The sequence below is a fragment of the Tiliqua scincoides genome, chromosome 4, assembly GCF_035046505.1.
Source record: "Tiliqua scincoides isolate rTilSci1 chromosome 4, rTilSci1.hap2, whole genome shotgun sequence".
NCBI classification, from domain to species: domain Eukaryota; kingdom Metazoa; phylum Chordata; class Lepidosauria; order Squamata; family Scincidae; genus Tiliqua; species Tiliqua scincoides.
The window spans coordinates 164,425,130-164,443,875 of NC_089824.1; the positions used below are offsets into that span (position 1 = coordinate 164,425,130).

At 43.2% G+C, this 18,746-nt stretch overlaps 1 protein-coding gene across 3 annotated transcripts in view; it reads left to right on the forward strand.

Moving 5' to 3' along the window:
* ERI3 (ERI1 exoribonuclease family member 3) overlaps positions 1 to 18,746 on the forward strand; it is a 261,189-nt gene that overhangs the window by 37,159 nt on the left and 205,284 nt on the right. For all 3 annotated transcript variants that reach the window (XM_066624931.1, XM_066624932.1, XM_066624930.1), the window contains exon 3: positions 14,458 to 14,574. In XM_066624931.1, coding sequence (XP_066481028.1) covers positions 14,458 to 14,574 — 117 coding nt within the window. The remainder of the gene's footprint in view (positions 1 to 14,457; positions 14,575 to 18,746) is intronic.

Sequence of the window (18,746 nt, forward strand, 5' to 3'; positions counted from 1 at the left end):
GCTTTCTGAGTAAAAAGTTGAGAAAATCTTTGCTCTAAGAGGCTTTAAGACATGAATGCTAAGAAAAAGTGAGGTGAGGTGTTCTTTTTCTCTTTTTTTTTTTGGTGGTGGAAAGGCAAAGGTGAACTGAGCTTTTAGGGTATCACCAACTGTTCTTGTGTTTTTGTATTTGCATCATCCAGTTTTTCAGTCAGAAATGCTCTTAATGGGCTCTGTGCCTGTCATTTGGTGATACCATCAAGCTCTCAACTATTTTCACTCCACCCAGACCAGCTATAAGTGATCTTGCAGCCTTCCTCTTGTCCTCACCATTAAAAAAATCCCTCTCTTCTGTCCTTGAATAGATTGACAGTATCAATGTATTACAGTCCTTGAAAGCTGGCGAAGTTGCCAGTCTGTGTCCATGCGCTCTAAACCCCAGTCTGTTCAGTTGTGTGTGTAAGTGCTTACCATTTCATAATAGCTCCTAATGAAATTCTAGATCTGTAATAACATTTTGTATATCTAAAACAAACCATATGCTTGTAAAAAAGTGGAAACAGATCAGCTTTAAGCCATAAATTCTGGGTAATGGAGCGCTTTCCCCCCCCCCTCTTTATGTTTGATAGATATTTTTGTTTCTGCAGGAATGTCAGCTCCTAATTTCATGATGTATCATGGGTTTAGGAAAATTGAATTTAATAAAGGCACAAGATGAATGGCAGCTTTAAAGGTCCCAACACTTGTCTTTATTAGCAGGACGGACGGCGGCCTCCCCAAATGCTGCTGCTTTCCAAATGGAAGTTTAAATGGAAAGTACCACAGAGTGTCACAGGTTACATTTCATTGCAGGGCTGGTTAACGTTGTTAGTGAGCAGTGGTGCTGATTTCATAGGGCTGGTATCTGTTGCTGTAGATACCATTGGAGCAAACATCGTTAGAGATTGGAGGAAAAGGCCTGTTCCCCCCACTGGGAACTGTGGATAACAGCCTTTTGGGAAGGTCCTTTTTGCTCATTTTGAACAATTGGACAAGGAAGCCAAGATTTGAAAAAAGAAGAAAAGAAAAGAAGGTGATGGGTGGGAAAGTAAAGCTGTTGATCTTTTCCCCAAGGCATCTGATTTTTTAGTCAGCCTTTTGTAGTCCTCTAGTTTTCATAGGCCAGCAATAATCTGGATAATCTTAAAATTTTCAGGCTTGCACTCCAGTGTTTTATTTCCTCTGGCTCTTTTAATCCAACCCATTTAAAGGTGTGGTGTTTGCAGGCTTCTGACCCCCTTCATGTATGGGATCATCTGGTATCCCTGTGCAAAGCTGCTTGGCAACAGCATCACAGAGCTGAACTATTAGGGGTTGGAAGAGAAAGAGACGTTAGGCAGGAAATCCTAGCGCTGACAGGCCCCTTGCACTGTTTGTTGTCTGCTGGATAAGGTTTGTTGGCATGTGGATCTGGACTGGGGGATATCTGCATATACCTTTTGGTCTTGGGGAATATTCTCTGGTTATAGGACAGGATATTGTGAATTTGTTTGCTTTTTTCTACTGATTTTTCTTTCTCTCTTTATGATTGTTCTCTGTAGGTTAAGCTCTTTCCTTGTCAAAAGGTTGCAGTGGTAGCTGTGAGTGAGGGGGGGAGGCTCCCTCCACAACCAAGCCTCCTTTCCCTCTTCCCCTCTCACTCTTTCTCTTTTCTCTGGCAGCAGCTCTTTCTGCACCACCACCGTGCCAGCTGGTGACTCCTCCTGCTGCCTTCCCATCTAGGCTGGCTGGACATTGTCACCCAACCAGTTTGTAGTTCATTTTTAGCAAAGCCAATCTCGTGAAATCTTCCACGCTATGCTTTTTTACTCATACGTGTGGCGTGTTCACCTCCTCATTTCTCTTGCTGACTTGTGTCTAATGACAACAAAGATACTCAACATCTGGCTTCCTTCCTCTTGTGCCCCTTTCTACATTTTGCATATGTCAACTTCGTGCTACTGCAGGAGTGTCCAAACTTTTTGACAGGAGGGCCAAATAATCTCTCTGACACTGTGTTGGGGGCTGGGAAAAAAAGAATTAATTTACAATTAAATTTGACTAAATTTACATAAATGAATATATTAGAGATGGAACTTGAATGAATGAAGGTCTTGTGATAGCTCAAGGCCTATAAAAGACCTTGCGCAAAGGAAGGCCAACCTTTCGTTTGCTGCTGCTGCTTCACAGATATGAAACAGCAAGCAGCAGAGGGAGCCCTCGGCCTGCAACTCATGCAAGAGGTCAAACAGTTGGCCCTTGCGCGAGAGTAGTCACATTGGGCCACTGCGGGCTCCAGCAAGTCTCTGGTGGTCCAGAGGCTCATTGGAGACTTGGAGCTCCTTATGGGCTAGAGTGGGGTTCCCCTAGGGCTGCAAATGGCCCCCAGGCTGGGGTTTGGGCACCCCAGTTCTACTGCAACTGTGTACCATTCTTTCCTCAGTGAAAGTGCATACAACAGGGGTGGCCTAACTTGTTTAACATAAGAGCCGCATATAATAAACTTCAGATGTTTGAGAGTCACAATAGTTAAGAAGCATTTTAAGTTCTTAAATATAATTACTCGCCATGAACATAAAACTTAAGTTTTACAGCCCAATCCTGAGCTGCCCGGAGTGCCCAGGCTCGGCAGCACCGAAAAGGGCTGCGGCTGAATCCTGTACCTCTGCGCTACTGCGGGAGGCTCCTTGGGAGAAGGGGATTTTCCCCTGAGTAAGGTAAGCAGCCCCTCAATGGGGCTACTCACTTTACCGCCGACCTAAAGGTCGGCAGTAGAGTAAAGCCCTAAACAAGCGCTCTGGATCCTGTGGAGCACAGCTCCACGGATCCACCTCCCACCTGCTCCCCCCGGCACACCTCCCACCCACCCTCTCTCTGCCCCCGCTGGCCTCCCCCCTCCCTGGAACGCATCTCCCACGCCCCCACCTCCTGTTTCGCTGCCTGGCAGTCCAGGAGACTGCCAAGCCGCTGAACCTGGGCGACTGCCCAGCGCTAGCCCAGCACCATCTGGCGCTGGGCTAGCACTGGCTGGATTCCGGCGGTGAGCCCCGCAAATGTGCCTTACGGCACGTTTGTGACTGTGGTCGGCAGAACAGAGCCGTGCCACCGAGCACAGGATTGGGCTCTTAATCCAGTAGACTCTCAGTGTATACCCAGTAAATAATTATAAAACTTGAAAATATTTTCTATACCTTTTATATTAATTGTGATGCAAAATGGTCAGCCAACATACAGTATCTCCCTGAGCTGTACCTTATATGTCAAAGAACTGCATGTGGCTCATGAGCCATAGTTTGGCCAAACCTGATATAGAGTAAATAGGGATCAGTGCATGGCTGGGTGGGCACTGTCCTCTGGTGGCCTCAGTTCAGTGAGTATTTGTATTTATTTACTTTTTCATTCTACTTGTTCTCCAGGGACTCAGAGCAGTGTACACAATCCTTTCCACTCCCCTCAATTTTATTCTCACAATAACCTTGTGAGACAAGCTGACTGAGAAGCAGTACTTTGCCGTAGGTCACCTGGGGAGCTTTTTGGCTGTGTAGTGATTTGGACATTGGTCATCTTGATCCCTGATACTTTGATAGGCTAATCTGGGGGTCTCCAAACCCTGGCCAAGGACCAGATGTGGCCCATGATGAGCCTCCTCTGGCTCGCGGTCCCCAGCAAACCTCTGGCCCTCCAAGGGTTTCCAGCCTTGCTGTCAGGCCCTGTAATCCTCCAGAGGGTGTTCTTTCTGGCCTCTGGGAGGCTTTAGAAGGTCACTTCTGGTTTTTCCAGAAAAGCTTTGGAGGCTTCCAGGTAGCTTCCCTGGCCCTCCAAAGACCTTTTAAGGCTTTAAAACCTGAAGTGACCTTCTAAGGCCTCCCAGGAGGATTACAGGGCCCAACAGCAAGGCGGGGAGCCCTTGGAGGGCTAGAGGCTAGACAGGGATCAGAGGCTGCAGTGGACGGAGTGGAGCTCCCCTGGCTGCTGAAGGGTCATAGTGGGGAACCAGGAGTGGCTGCATGAAAGGGCTTCAAGTAAGGAGAACTTTGCTTCCCCCTCCTTCCTTATTTTCAAAGTGCTTTGGGCTGGTGTTTCAAGGGAACTTTCATTTCCCCCCTCCCTGCATTTGCTTCCCCCCATCCTTTGCACCTCTGTTTTTTGGTGAATTGTGTCCTGAGAGACTTATTTCTTTCCATTTAAATAAACTGCTTGGGGGTGAGGGAATGGTGGTCCATTTAAGTGTGTTCTTTATTTTTGTGGTGTGTGTTGGAGCTTGGGGAAAACGTGGAACTTTGAACCCATTTATCCATTCATTCATCTAAGTTCAGTCTCTAATGCAGTGGTTCTCACCCTTTTTAGCCCAGGACCCACTTCTGAGAATGACAATCTGTCTGGGGCCCACCAGAAGTGATGTCATTGCCAGAAATGACATCATCAAACAGAAAGTGACGTCACTGTGATGTCAGGGCCGCAAGTGATGTCATCGAGCAGGAAGTTCTTGCCTAGAAACTCAAACTGTAAATTACAAGAGACAGTATTCCAGCTCAGAAGCTTTTTCCAATTCTCCCTGCCCTCGCTACCATTGCTATCAAGCAAAAAATAAAACATCTGGAACAAAATATTTGTGTATTTATTTACTACTGTTTTTATTTCTGCCTTTATTTACAAAAGCTCAAGCTACTTCTTGTATTGCACTTGAAACTAACAAACATTGATGTGGCTATTGATACTGTGCACAGCATTAGCCAGAAACAAATGCACCCTACTCATGCACCTCAATACGAGAAGTAGCTTGAGCTTTTGTAAATAAAGGAAATAAAAACAGTAGTATCCCCCTCAGAAGGAAGATAAGCAGGGACGCTTCCCCTCATCTCCCCCAAGCCTAAGCACGTCTACTCAGAATTGACTCCCATTATTGGCAATGGGGCTTACTCCCAGGTAAGAGTAGACAGAATTGCAGCCTAAGAAAGAAGTAAGAGAACGGGAAAAGTGCACATCTGAGAAGCGGCTGGGGGAGCAGCACTCTCCCTGGGTGCTTCCCCCCCACATGCCAGGCTTGCCCTCCCTCCTTCCCCCTCCTGGCTGCTCTCTTGGCAGTCAGGCCACCAGGGATCCCCCCTCAGCCTAGCAAAGATATAAAGAGAGGACATACTAGCCAGGGCAGGAAAGGATTGCGGCTTCCAGGCGATTTCAGAGAGGGAGAGAGGTTGTGATGCAAAGGATGGAAGCGGCAGTGGGGTGGCGGCGGCGGGGATGCTGCTTTCAAAGCAGGCTCACAAGAGGGGAGATCGCGGGGGTCTGCCTCTACTCACCCAAGCCCTGTGTTCAGGTCTCCACCTACACTCTCCAGCCCAGTCAAGCTGCCGGGGGAGGGGGGGAGCTGCTCTGTCTTGCAACCCTGAGGCAGCCCATCCCATCAAGGCAGTCAAGCTGACAAAGGTTGGTGGGTAGAAGCCTGGCTGACTCATTCACGTCTCTCCTGATCCTTCTTTGCCTGCAATCCAAGCCTGTACTCTGCGATTGGCCCCATGAGGGAAGCCTCCAAGTACAGAGGGAGGTCCAACTGGAAGGCAGCAGCACACTTGCTGGGGAAAATAGGCACACTGCTTTCTTTGCACATGTGCAACCCGCTCTTAGTTACATCTCAGTGCCGGGAAGTTTAAAATGGCAATGCCCAGGCTTTGCCCACTTCCAAAATGGCGCTGCCTAGGTCTTTTGCCATCTTCCAAGATGGCTGCCGCCAGCGTCTCTCGACCCACCAGAAATCATGTTGTGACCCACCAAGTGGGTCCCGACCCACAGTTTGAGAGCCACTGCTCTAATGTATTTATTTAAATTTATTTTTCCTGCCCTCAGCACTGTGCCAGATATATGATGCGGCCCTCTAGCCAAAATGTTTGGAGACCCCTGCACTGTACCATACTAACCACTAGGCCTCACTGACTCTTTATTGTCCTTAAGCTGCAGAGGAAAAAGATTGGTGATCAAAGATCAGTGGAAAGTCTGGATGTATGGAGTCTAACTGTAAACAAGCACAATATATGAGACTATGATTTATTTCTGCACCTTTTAGCAGTAGAGGTGGGAGCCTTAACCTACCATTTCTGTGCTTTTTGGAGTATGAGTGAATTTATAAGTGTCTTGACTTATCTCTGGAGGTGTTTGTTTCTGGTGAGTAAGCTAGGATTACAGCCTTACTGAACACATTGAGCTTACTTCTGATAAAACAACACTTGTTTCCAAACACCTCTACTTATCTTTTTCTGAAGGTTTTTGGATCCTATGTTTTTTGAAAAAGAAATGGTGCCAACTTCTATGTAATTGTTTGCCACTATATAGGATCATAATATGCTTGTATTTGGCAAGTAGTTGCGAAAGCTAAACCTATTGAATTTCAGCCTTGTCATTTACTCCTACACTCAAGACCACTTATTTCCAGAGTGGATATACATTGACTTACTCAAACAGCTCTCTGTCGGGCAGAAATTGATTAGCGACGTGTAACAACTAACTGGGAAAACTGCTCCTGTTGAATTTGTGCATGGACATTTTATTATGCTTGTTACTGTGATGGGAAATTGCCCTTTTAAAGGTTCATCATGGAGAAACTGATTAGGGGCGTTTATAGCAAGTGTTTGGGAAAACTGCATATGTTCAATGACTCTCTGGATGTTTATTGTACTAGATATGTTGAATTTCTGTTTGTGATTTCCTACATTTATATTCCAAATAAAACTGAGATGATTTATGTTCTCAGCAAGAAATTTAATGTGGACAAACTCCTGTGAATGGGATAAGCAATTTTCTAATTTTCAGAGAAACCAGATGAAAAATCCCTGAGTTTACAGGAGTCTAAATATTGAAAGCAGATTTTGTTTTTTCATACCTTAGATTTAGAAAAAAGTTGCAGTCATGAATTCTGATTTCCCATGTTCCTACTGTGGTATGGTGATTTTTGATTAGAAAGTAGAAGACAGGTTGTAATTGTTTCTTTTTTGTAAGTCTGTGTGAAGGCAAAAAATACCTGATTTGTGAACTATTGTTAACTCAGGCACTTTAAATCTGATTTTTCTCAAATTTGGATAACTTCCACTCCTCAACCAATACATAATATACATTGGTAGCACAAATTACCTTAATTTTATTAGTAGAATTTTTGGTGGTGTTTATCAAGCTGTATATCTTGTACAGCTGTCAGCTTCACAGAGGCAAAAGGGAACTTTTGTGTTAGCATTATACTAAGAATTTTTGGCAAAAGAAGGAAAGAGACTCCATAGCAAACCTGAATTTTGGAAATCATTCCTACATCCAAATATATGACTTTAAGGAGTGCATATTCCCTGTTTAAAAAAATATTGTGGGAAACAGGAATAATCATGTACCAGCTGTAATTTTTTAACTGTTGTAATGTCACAATTATAGGATAATTATATGTTCTATACAATATTATAGGATTGGAATTACAGAGTTGTAGTATATCAAGCACAAAAGTCTATTATAAAAACTAATGAATGATGGAGCAAGCTGTGCTAGGAATAGACTTTTTTTGCTTGAAAGTGATAGAATGCTGAAAAATGTCCCACCATAGTTATATAACCATTCCCATGACTTTGTAATATTCAGCAGCTGATTTACCTTGGGGTGGAGCCATGCAAAATAACTGTTTCCATGACATTAACCCCTGCCTGGAGGTATCTTTATTTATTTACTACGATGTTTATACACGGGTTGAGCCTATTTATCTGCTGATTTTCCATCTGCAGCTCTGGCTCAGTGCAGGTCCCCGGATAACCTGGGGTAAGCATTTACCCCAACAGGTGAACTGGACAACTGAGTGTCAAAAGTCCTTTGCTGCCCTGAAGCAAGGTCTATCCAAAGCACCTGTCTTGAAAGCACCAGCTTTTTCTAAAAAGTTTGTGGTTCAAACTGATGCAAGTATGAGTGGGTTGGGAGCTGTTCTTTTACAGGAATCTGAAGAAGGAGTGTTACATCCAATTGTGTATCTTAAGTCGTAGTAAACTATTGCCTCGTGAGACCCATTATGCTGTATGTGAATTAGAATGTCTTGCATTAGTGTGGGCTTTGTCTAAGTTAAGACCCTACCTGTTCCTGGTGCAAACAGATCACTCACCTTTAGCTTTCTTGGCTAAAGTCAAAGACAACCAAAGGATCCTGCGTTGGGCTTTATCGCTGCAGGATTACCAATTTGAAATTCAGCATCTATCAGGTTCTAAGAATATTTTAGCTGATGCTTTGTTGCGCATGTGGTATAGTAAAAATCAGCAAAACACTAGTTCATAAGTAGTTGCAAAACTGTATTAGTAAAAAGTCTGTGAAACACTCTCCATGTAACCTCACTGTATCTAATGCTGCTAATACAAACTGCCTTATAGCTTTCACTGCTTTATACCCTGTTAGTAAACCCTGCTATGTATTGCTTAATAAGTAACCGTAGAGAAAGCTCATTATAAGAAGTGCCCTGACCTGTGTGTTAGCAAAGAGTGGCTGAAGGTGTCGAACCTCCGAGCCTCTCTTCCCAAAAGAGAGGTGTCATGGATATGTACCTGTTAGGCCTTGGTTAGCATGTGAAGCCTGAACCAAACTAAGTCAGTAACGGAGAAGGGGCTAGCAGTTCCTAGCTGCAAGAATGTGAGTAAACAAACAAAAAGATTGTTGTCTCTCCTTTGCTGGCCAGAAAGGACAGACAACAAGAATTACAACCCTTTGGAATGCTAGCACCCGTGCAGACAGAAAGGCACCTTATCAAGCTGATAAAGTGCAGCTGTGGATCTCAAGTTGGGAGGGGTAAGAGCTAGGAGGGCTAGCAACCAAGCCAACTTCAGGAAGGTTCTGTCCTCAAAATTTTCTGATTGGACAGTCTGAATAAGTATGAAGTCACCTCAGTACAATTAACATGAGAAGTATAATAATGAGTGCCCAAGGGGTGTGTCCGCTTCTTCTCGGGCAGAGGTTTTGGGTGCAAGATCCTGCACGCTGGAGCTCCATTGTCCACCATGGGCATCTGGCCTCACAGGTAGCCTGGAGCTAAAAGATCTGCAAGAGAAGCTGACCCAGGTGAGAGTTAGGTATTAATAGAGATAGCCAGCTAGCTTTATTGTTTTATTGCTGATATGTTTCCTAGATGTTCATGCCTCTAGCATTTGCTGCCTTATGTACTTAATAAACTAAAATCTCTTTTACCAAGTTGTTTCATTGTCTGTTGGGGACAAAGGTTCAGAATCCTGCCTAGCCGTTCAGCAAGCTACCAAGTGCTCATTGAGGTCTAGTAACTTGAGGACTGAAGCTTTAATTGGTGAAAGAGCTCAGTGCCTGCAAGGGATAGAGTTAAGCCTAGAGGGTCTCAGTGTCCCTGGACTGAGGCACTGGCACATACAGGGTGGTGGCAGTACTACTGGACGGGGGGGGGGCCTTGAGGGCTTTAGGGTTTGAGAACCAAGAACTCTGAGCACCCCAAACCCCCCTAAGTTTGCGACACCCACCTGTAGTGCCTTTCTCAAGGCAGTTTATATAGGCAAGCTGAACATAAATCCATTTTTAATGTGATTTTTTTACAAACATTTTTCCATGAGACATCTTGTAGAAACCTCCATTTCTCCAGGTGTTTCCGTCACAGTGCAGTAATCATTCTGGCTGCCAACTCTTGCACTTTGCAAGCCTTTTGCAGGCAGCTGCAACCGCCAGCTGACTCCTCCAAACAGATACGTAGGTGGCCTTCTGGTTTCCTATCAGGCAGCTGGTCCTACTTAGCTTTTTCAGGCAAGGCAACATCTCAACTTCCAGTCTGCACTTCCTGCCCATCTTGCAGGGTGAGGACCCAGTAATTCCTATACTGTAATATTTAATTTTAACCTGCGGTTCATCAAATAAGCTCTTGATTTGTCATATTTTCAGGATTCAATCAAGGGCTCTATTTTTTTCTTCCAAAAGGGAACCACTGATAATGAAAATGGTTTGGCTCTTTTGTAGCTCCATTGGGGGTTACCACAAGTTGGGCAGTGTGGCTGGAGGACCAGGACCCCAAAACTTAATTCAGTTCCTACCATAGCAGCAGTTGGATTCTTCAGATGCAAATGCTGCTCAGCGGAAGAGTTAATCTTTTCATATCTTTCTTTAGCCTTATTTTTCCTCTCCCAGATGTTTCCAGGCATTTTTTTTGTTGTTTTTAAACTAATTCTATTCATGTTTTAAAAATTTATGAAAGCACTAATAAAAATGTCAAAGTGGTAAAAATGTTAGCTTTTGCTCTGCTTTGATTAAATTTTGCAAACTGTTTTTGAATATTAAAAAGCAATTTTTTTTATTCTCTCTCCTCTCCGAGTGATTTGAGAGGCTCGATGCTTGGCTATCACTCAGTAGGCTCATTTGCACTCCAGAGCCTCAGCCTTATGCTTCTCTATTAAATAACACAGACAAATTATCCTTTAAAGACACCAAACAAATTGTCACTCTCCTTACATTAAACTCAGGAGGGGGTGGAGTGGGAGGAAGGAGACAAAGGATTTTATAGCTTTTATTCTTTGGTTGCTTTTTTTTTAATTTCATGTGTATATTTTAATAATTGCCAGATCCATCGTAACTGGCTCCACTTAAACTTTATTAACAAGCCCAAGTAAATTTTTGATTTCTGGTTCTCCCAATGTTTCATTTGCCACTGAAAATATTTCGTATGTACTACATTCAGGGTGCTGTATATGAGTTTGGGAGCAGCAGACGAGTTTCTATTCAGGAGGCCAAAGTCAAATACACTGCCTTTAGTTCTGGATTGTTGTACAGGGGGCTTCATTATCAGGTAGTACTGTATGTGGGCTTGTGAACTGCGGTTTCATTTTTTTTTAAACATGACAGAGGCCATAACTGTTTTCTGATACCACTGTTATATCAATTATGCTGACTGCTTGTCTGTTTCTGGGAGCAGTTTAAGGTGTTGGTTGTTGCCTTTAAAGCCCTAAACAAGCTTAGGATCATGATACAAGGATAACCTTCTCCCATGTGAAACAGCATCTCCCATGAGGTCTTATGGAGAGGCCCTCCTCTGTATTTTGCTATCAGTAGAAGTTTGGCTCTTGATAAGTGCCAAACATAAGAAAAGCCCTGCTGGATCAGGCCAAGGACCCATCTAGTCCAGCTTTCTGTATCTCATAGTAGCCCACCAGATGCCTCAGGAAGCACTCAAGATAACAGATACCTGTATGCTTTTGCCACTTCCTTGGATTTGGCATTCAGAGATAGGCTGCCTCTGAAACCTGGGGGGATACATACAGACTCCTCTGATGACAGGGAAGAGGGGTCTTTTCCAATGTTGTACGTTGAGCTCCCTACCAGTTGCAATCAAGATGGCTCCCTCTTTATCATCTCAATAGTAACTTAAACCTTTTTAGGGTTGCTTTTGTTTTTTGTTTTTAATTAAACATTTATATATGTATATGTATTCAGTCTTCAACCAGAATATCTGAGTAGAATCAAGTCATCCTATTTTTTCTGTTTTTGTATCTTTGTTTTAAGTTTTTTATATTGCTTTTTGTTTGTTTAAGTGGAAGGTCAGCTGCCTTGGACGCCTCCTGACTGAAGGGAAAATGTGGGATAAAAATAAGTAATAAATTACGTGTTAAGTATATAGTTTGAGCTATCAGAAATAGCATATGGGTAGGATGCAATACTATGCAAACTGGAGAGAGGAGGCCTTCAGCTCTTTGCCCATGACCATGGTCCTAATCTGAACCCTCCCCTGCATGTGCAATTCATCCTTGGTGAAAGCTCCCATTGGCACCCATATGTCTTGCCAGAATGTGGCAAACATTAGGCCATGACATTCGCCATTTTCTTGACATGTAATTTAAAAACAGATGTTTGGGCTAGAAGTGGGATCAATACTACCATTGGTTACTTATCATGTCAATTTATATCAGGGGTGCTCAAACTTTCAACTTTAGGGATGCTGGACCTTTAACAAGTGTATAGAAGAGAGAATTTCAGCAGGTGCAACTTGTCATCCCACAAATGACAAGCTACACCTGCTGAAATTATCTCTCCAACACAATTTTAAAGGTCCAGGGTCCCTAAAGTTGAAAGTTTGAGCACCCCTGATTTATATTTATTAAAAATTCCTCAAACGTATTTGCTCCTAAAGCTACATGCTGCCACAGAGGAAAATGGAAGGGCATATTGCATGTATGTAGGAATAAGCCTGATTGGCTTATTTGGTAAGTTTGGTAGAACTTGCTTCCCTGTAAGAGTGCTTGGAACTGTAGCCATAAACCATCCTGGTGGTAGACTTGTACCAGTGACAATTCTTTTTCTTCTTGTCAACAGCTGTGAAAGCAGAGGTTGTCAAGCCTGTGTGTAACTGAGGATAGATCAGCATCCTCAACTGACTGACATTGTGAAAAGATCTATAAATTTTGGGTGGTGGTACCTGTCTTCTGGTAACGGCAAAAACATCTTCCAAAGACTATTCCCAAGCAACACTCTATAACCTTAATGATATTGTTATAAGGAAATGACCTCTGACTGGTTGTGACGTATTACAAATCCTTACTTTTTCAATAGACTGGGAGGAAAATTTTGGACAGGATGATGGGAGAAGAGTCAGTAGGCAGAGGCATTGCTGGGGGGGCAGACTAAGTTTAGCAGAGAGCCTTCCTGCAACATGCAAGCGGCTCTTCCCCCACCCCTCGGGAGCCATTCGCCTCCCACAGTGTGCATGTAGCTCCTCCCCTCCCCTTTGGAGCCATGTGGGTGGGGGGGAGGGAAACGGAGGTGAATGGCACCTGAAGGGGAGGAGCTGCTTGCACGCTGCAGGGAGGCTCTCCGCAAAACTTAGTGCGCCACCCCCTCTAGCGACGCCTCTGTCAATAGGCATGATGTTATTTCTAAAATCATGACAATTCCTTTTCCCCTAAGTTGTGAAATGAACTTAGAGAGCATGAATGTTGAAAACTTTAATTTGTGTTATTTTAGCTACATTCGGATGCCAGTACAATGTCTTCGGCCTTACGTTTGTGGCCATAAACTTGTCATGAGCAGTGGTTAAAAAACGGTCTACTTCTCTGTGTGAAATTGCTTAGAATTCAAACGATAGATTTTCCTCCAAAACCATTTAAGTTTAAAATAGTGCAGGAAGGGCCATTTGGTTTGAAATTCCCTGCCAGATGGCCAGCTGAGAGGAGGGGAACTAAGTAGCCTCCAGTAGTGTGTATAAAGGCAAGCTCCTAGCCATTCAGCATGGGAAGTTGGAGCTGATCACTGAGCTGTATCATTGCTTGAAGTATCTGGGGGTGGGGGACCAGGTTACAGGAAAAGTGTCCCTAATTCTACAAGGCCTTTTGTAAAGTGAGGCTGTGTCATATTAGGGAATGGTGACAGTGGAAGAACAACCAGACAGGTTAGCAATGGGCATCTTGGGGTCTCATGAGCCTCTGCAAGACCACCATAGGAATAAAAACATTTCTTAACAAACAAAATAAGTATGAAATTTTGAAGACTGTCCTGGGGCAATGATGTGCGGTACTTGTAACCTTATTTGTCCTTGTAATATATGTACTTGTAATATATGTCCATCTGTTATAAAACAACTCCAAGATCCTTGAAACCTTTTGCTTTGTATCCAGTGGAGCCTTAGTGCAAGGAAAGCAATTCTTATTGTGTAAGGATGTGTGTCTTTCCCAGATTTCTACCAGTTCACTTCAGCTGCACCCTGCCCTCTTGCATTAAATGCCTTTCCAGAGGAACTTTAACCCAGTGGAGTGAATTTTCAAGGGGCTGCAGCTGACAGGAGGGAGTGATAAATCCCCAAATTTTGCCAGCTGAACTTCACTCCTATTCTTGGAATCAAAGCCATTAGTTTCATCCTGACTGGTACTCCTTGTCATATATAACTACAGGAGACTAATTATTCGAGTGGGTTCCCTTCCAAGCACTCAGGTGGATAAAAAAAACGCACTATAGCAAATCAATTTAAAAAACAAAGTTTCTTTGCTCCAGTGATTGAAAAACAGCCTTGCTGACCTTTTGACTCTAAGATGAGAGTCATTAAGAAGACAATCCACCAGCACTTCACTCAGCCCCTCCCTTCACCAATGCAAAATGATCCCTTTCTTTCAGGTGCTGGAGGAAGGGAGGGGTTCGAAGGAGAGAGAAGGATTGATGGATTGTTAGCCTGCTGCCCCCCCTCTCATTAAGGAGGCTGTTGTTAAAGGACTGTTCAGTTTTTAAAACTGATTTTAAAGGGATGCATTTTTCCCCTTCTCCAGGGATCAGCACATTCTTTCTCATTTGCAGGGGCCATTCGTGTTGAGTCAAATCCCGTGTATAAAAAATCCGTGTATAAATAGGCTGGACCTGTACATGTGCTTTCTGTGTATTTGCAAGTTGCCTTTAATTTTTCTACACTTCTTGTTTTAAAGATGGTGTATTTTTCAGAAGGTATGTTAACAATTGATTTTCTTATTGCAGGAGATCATTGAATTCCCTATCCTGAAGTTAAATGGCAGGACAATGGAAATTGAATCCACCTTCCACATGTATGTGCAGCCAGTGGTCCACCCACAGCTCACACCCTTCTGCACAGAGGTAAAGCACTGGAGTTGAACGTTACCTGGAAGTGGGGAGTGACTGTAGTGGGGAATGTTACCTGAGAGCAGCTGAAATGTAGTCTGTTGTTTCTTGTATGTTTTGAAAGAAGTTGCTCGATCTTTTAGCCGTCTTTTAACTTCGGGGAAGCTGAACTAATTTGGATGATGCCAGTTTTCTGGGTCCATTTAAATTTGGCTTCTGGCCTGGTTTTGGCTCTGGGTTGTAAAATGGAGCATAAAAGTAATTCTGCTACAGTGGAGGCTGTAAGGTTAGCACACTAAAGACTGATGTGCTCAGATTTTCATTGATTTTGGGATCCTGACAGTGAAATACTTTTCTGTATCAGTAAGGGTAACATAAAGTGGTCATTGGAGGCAGTCGGTTGCTGGAATGAAAATAGAAATTAAATTTCTATTTTCTGTATGGAAAGAAATTTCCATAAAGAACATGGCTTTTACATCCTTGAGTTATTGTGTATTATGGAAGAATTTTGGCTGGGCTGCCTTCTGTCATTGGATAATGTTATAATGGGAGAAACTGAAATTGCCCAGATTTTTCCTTTTTATGCAGCTTGTATAAGGTATAGAAGTTCTGCCCTTAAGAGATCTGGAAGAGTTAGCAGAGACCAAAATGTTCAATGCAGTGAGTGGAAGCATGAGCTTCAAGGGATCTGGTTCTAATGAGTCTCTCCTTCTTCTATACCACTGTGTCCCCTGCTACCACAAAACCAGTTCTGATAAGCCTTTGTCTAAATAGCCGTTAACAGAAAACCCCTCTATTTATGCTTCTCTAAAAGCACTGCTTTTGCTAAATGCCACTAAAATGCTTTGTCTCTACACCTCTACTTATAAATGGTAAGCTTTATAGGCCTCTTTGTCTGCACAGAAAGACCAGGCCCGATTATCTGATGGTACGCCAGACACAAGTGCTTATGTAATCAGCAAACTGTCTTGGACTAGAAATACGATGGTGTACAAGATAAACGCCAGAGGAAAATCCATGCTGTTGACATTGTCTTGAAGCTTTTCTAGTGTTTCGTCCTCTAGTGTTCTGTCTCTGCTATTTCCCTCTACTAGTGAAAGCAGCAATGCTGTTTTTGGCAAACGGGAAGGAGGTATGGCAAATTAACATCCTTGACTCCGTTTCCTGCAGTTATCTGGAAAATATGCATTCATTGCTTGGAGTATCATATCTTTTTTTGTTTTGTTTGTTTTAAAGAAATCTGTTTTGCTGGTCGGGGACTGAGCTAGATGTGAATCTGGGTGAACCCTCATTCTTTTCTTAGGAGATGTTTTGACTGTTGTTGGCACCTACGAGACTAGAAACACTTTGTCAGCAGAGGGAACTAGACATGAATCATGTATCCCTTTCTTTCCCCCAGCCTTCAGATAAGTTTGCATTTTCAGGTGAGAGCTGCTGGTGGTAATTGCAGGACTCAGAGAGAGATAGAAAGAAAGAAATAATGTGGGATAGAAAGAAAGAATGGAGCTTCTAAGATCAAGTTCCAGTGTAACTTTTCCTTAGGTTTTTAAGCTGCATGTATGTAGAGAAGTATGTGAATATGTGTAGAAGTACCAAAGAAGTAGACAGGTGTGCTGTTGGAATGGTTAACTGATAGTCTGATGATGCACCTTACAAAATTTCTCAAAGCTGGTCCTCTATTTGTGGCCATCAGATTTTTGTCCAGTTTGTATCATAGAAAGATCTGCATCATTAGCTGTTTTATCCACTCCTTGCAAGTGTCCTAATATTTGAATAAGGAAGGAGTATTTTGGAACTGGGTCCTAAGAAACCAACTTAGAAAAACGTGCTTCTTTGGGAGTAATTGGCTGACCAGCTGTAGTGATAATGGGCAGTCCAATTCTGAGCTTACCGGCACCTGCTGGAGCAGTGGCACCAAAGTGGCTACCGCTGTATACAGCAGGCTCTGGGAAGCTGCCGGAGGTCTCCTCAGGGGAAGTGGACTTTGATCCCATTTCCCTGGGGAAAGCCCCAAGTCCCATAATGGAGCTTCTCAAGTCTGTGCCAGCTATTTTGCCAGCGCAGACTTGAGAGACTCCATGTTGGGCCACAAAGCCCGACAAGGAGTTCAGGATACGGCGAAGCAGAGCTCTGCTGATCCCACTCTTCTCCTCCACTGGTTCCTCTCCCATCTTCATTCTGCCTGCCCCCTCAGTGACCACACCACCTCCCAGCAGTTGCACTTACCCCCAGCAGTGCTGTATCCTCCTCCTGCTGGCACTGGGCCCAGCACCAGTGCTCCCTACTCTGAAGGTGCAGTGAACGTGCTTTGTGGCACCTAGTGCTGGTGTTGGGCCACTTTAGGATTGGGCCCTTAGACAGCTAATTTAATGGGTAGACTGAATGAAATGAGCTCTTGTTTCATGTGCCCTGTAACTTAAGCAAAACATAGGTCTCTGCCTGAGGAGCCTTTATAATCTAAATTATGAAGTGAAGTGTTAGGATGGTAGTGGAAGACCACAGACGTGGGAAAGGCAGTTACAGGCAATAGAAGAATGTGAGCAAGTGCCTTCCATGTGCCCTGTACTAATTGCTGCAGTTCGTTTTCATTGCCATCTTCTAGGAGATGATGTACCGGTATTCGTAGAAAGTTTTCCTATCTCTTTACAAAACTTATTGGACTTGTCTTTGTATGGTGCTTGGCTAACCATTTTGTCTTGGGTGGACCATGAAGATATCTTTTCCCTGCCCCTGGTTTAGCTCGCAAAATGCAAGTTTCTGAACTAGTGAGAAACTTGTTAACAACTGCAAAAATAGGGCGGCAGAATGCTCTGTGTCTTCTCTGGATGTCATATATAAAGTTTTGGTAGCATTCAGAATGGGGGAGGAAGCCTGTTCCATGGTAAGGAATGTCAACAGAAGATGCCAAATGTCCTTTACTGATTACTTGTATTCAGTTCTTAGGTTGCAGCTAGTCAGTGTGGGTGGGATTCAAAGTGCCCTAGGCCTTTTCCACTTATTTGTGGTGGCTCCTCCTTTATGGTGACATGCTCCTTTCAAAAGACTCATCCATAAGGAGATTGTCTGGAATCGCACACTGTGAGATGTGAGGAACTGCTGCTGGAAGAAAATATGTCCCTTTCTTCTGTGTGCATATAGAAGCCATTTGTGTACTGGTAGTGCTGGCCTGCCGTACGGTTCCGAGAAGATGTGCATGACACAGAAGAAGACATTATTAGTTATTATACATCATCTTGTGCAAGATAAGAATGAAAAAGTTCCTCAGCAACCATGGACCTGGAAAGATCACAAGGGTGATCCAGTGTTATACCTTAAATTAGCAAACCTCTTTTTGGGTCTAGACCATTCCATCTTTTCATGATGCAACTTTTTTTGGTGGACATGTTTTGGTGTAATGGTTATAAATAGTAAAATAACTTCATGATACAGAAGAGGAAGAAAGGAACCAAGGAGACATAGCATATTTGTTTTTCTTTTCATAGTGTGGGAGGCCTGTAGGCAGCTGTTATTACCTAATTAAACTACAGATTAATATAAAAAACAGTTTCAGGAATGCAAGATGCAGTCTCTCTTTCCTTAAAATTCCACCTAATAATGAGTTGATGAACTTCAGGAGTTCACCTAGAGGAACTCTTCATTCTGAAAATTAAAAAATTTCCCCTAAAAGGTGTATGGAAGTGACTGTAAGAAAATAATCTTTGCATTTTAAGCAGATTTTATTCAGCTGGTCAGGTATTTGGTATTCATTAAAGGTAATTACAGTTTAATTGAAGTTTAATTTTTCTCCTCCACCCCCAAGTTCCAATGCTAGCCAGCCAAAGAAACATAAGAGTGGAAACCAATTTGCTTGTGCTGCTCTGTGTTTTCTATCCAATATTCTTCATTGTTTATGAAGGCTTTGTGGAGTAACTTAAGCAAAACATAGGTTTCTGCCTGAGGAGCCTTTATAATCTAAATTATGAAGTGAAGTGATAGGATGGTAGTGGAAGACCACAGAGGTGGGAAAGGCAGTTACAGATAAGAGAAGAATGTGAGCAAGTGCCTTTCATGTGCCTTGTACTAATCAGATATAGGCCTTGCACTCAGGCTTACAAACTAAGAGAAGGGAATTAAGTTGGAAGGTACAAGAGATATTGCTTGATGCTAGGCAGTGGCGTAGCTAGATCTTTTGACGCGTGGGGTTCATA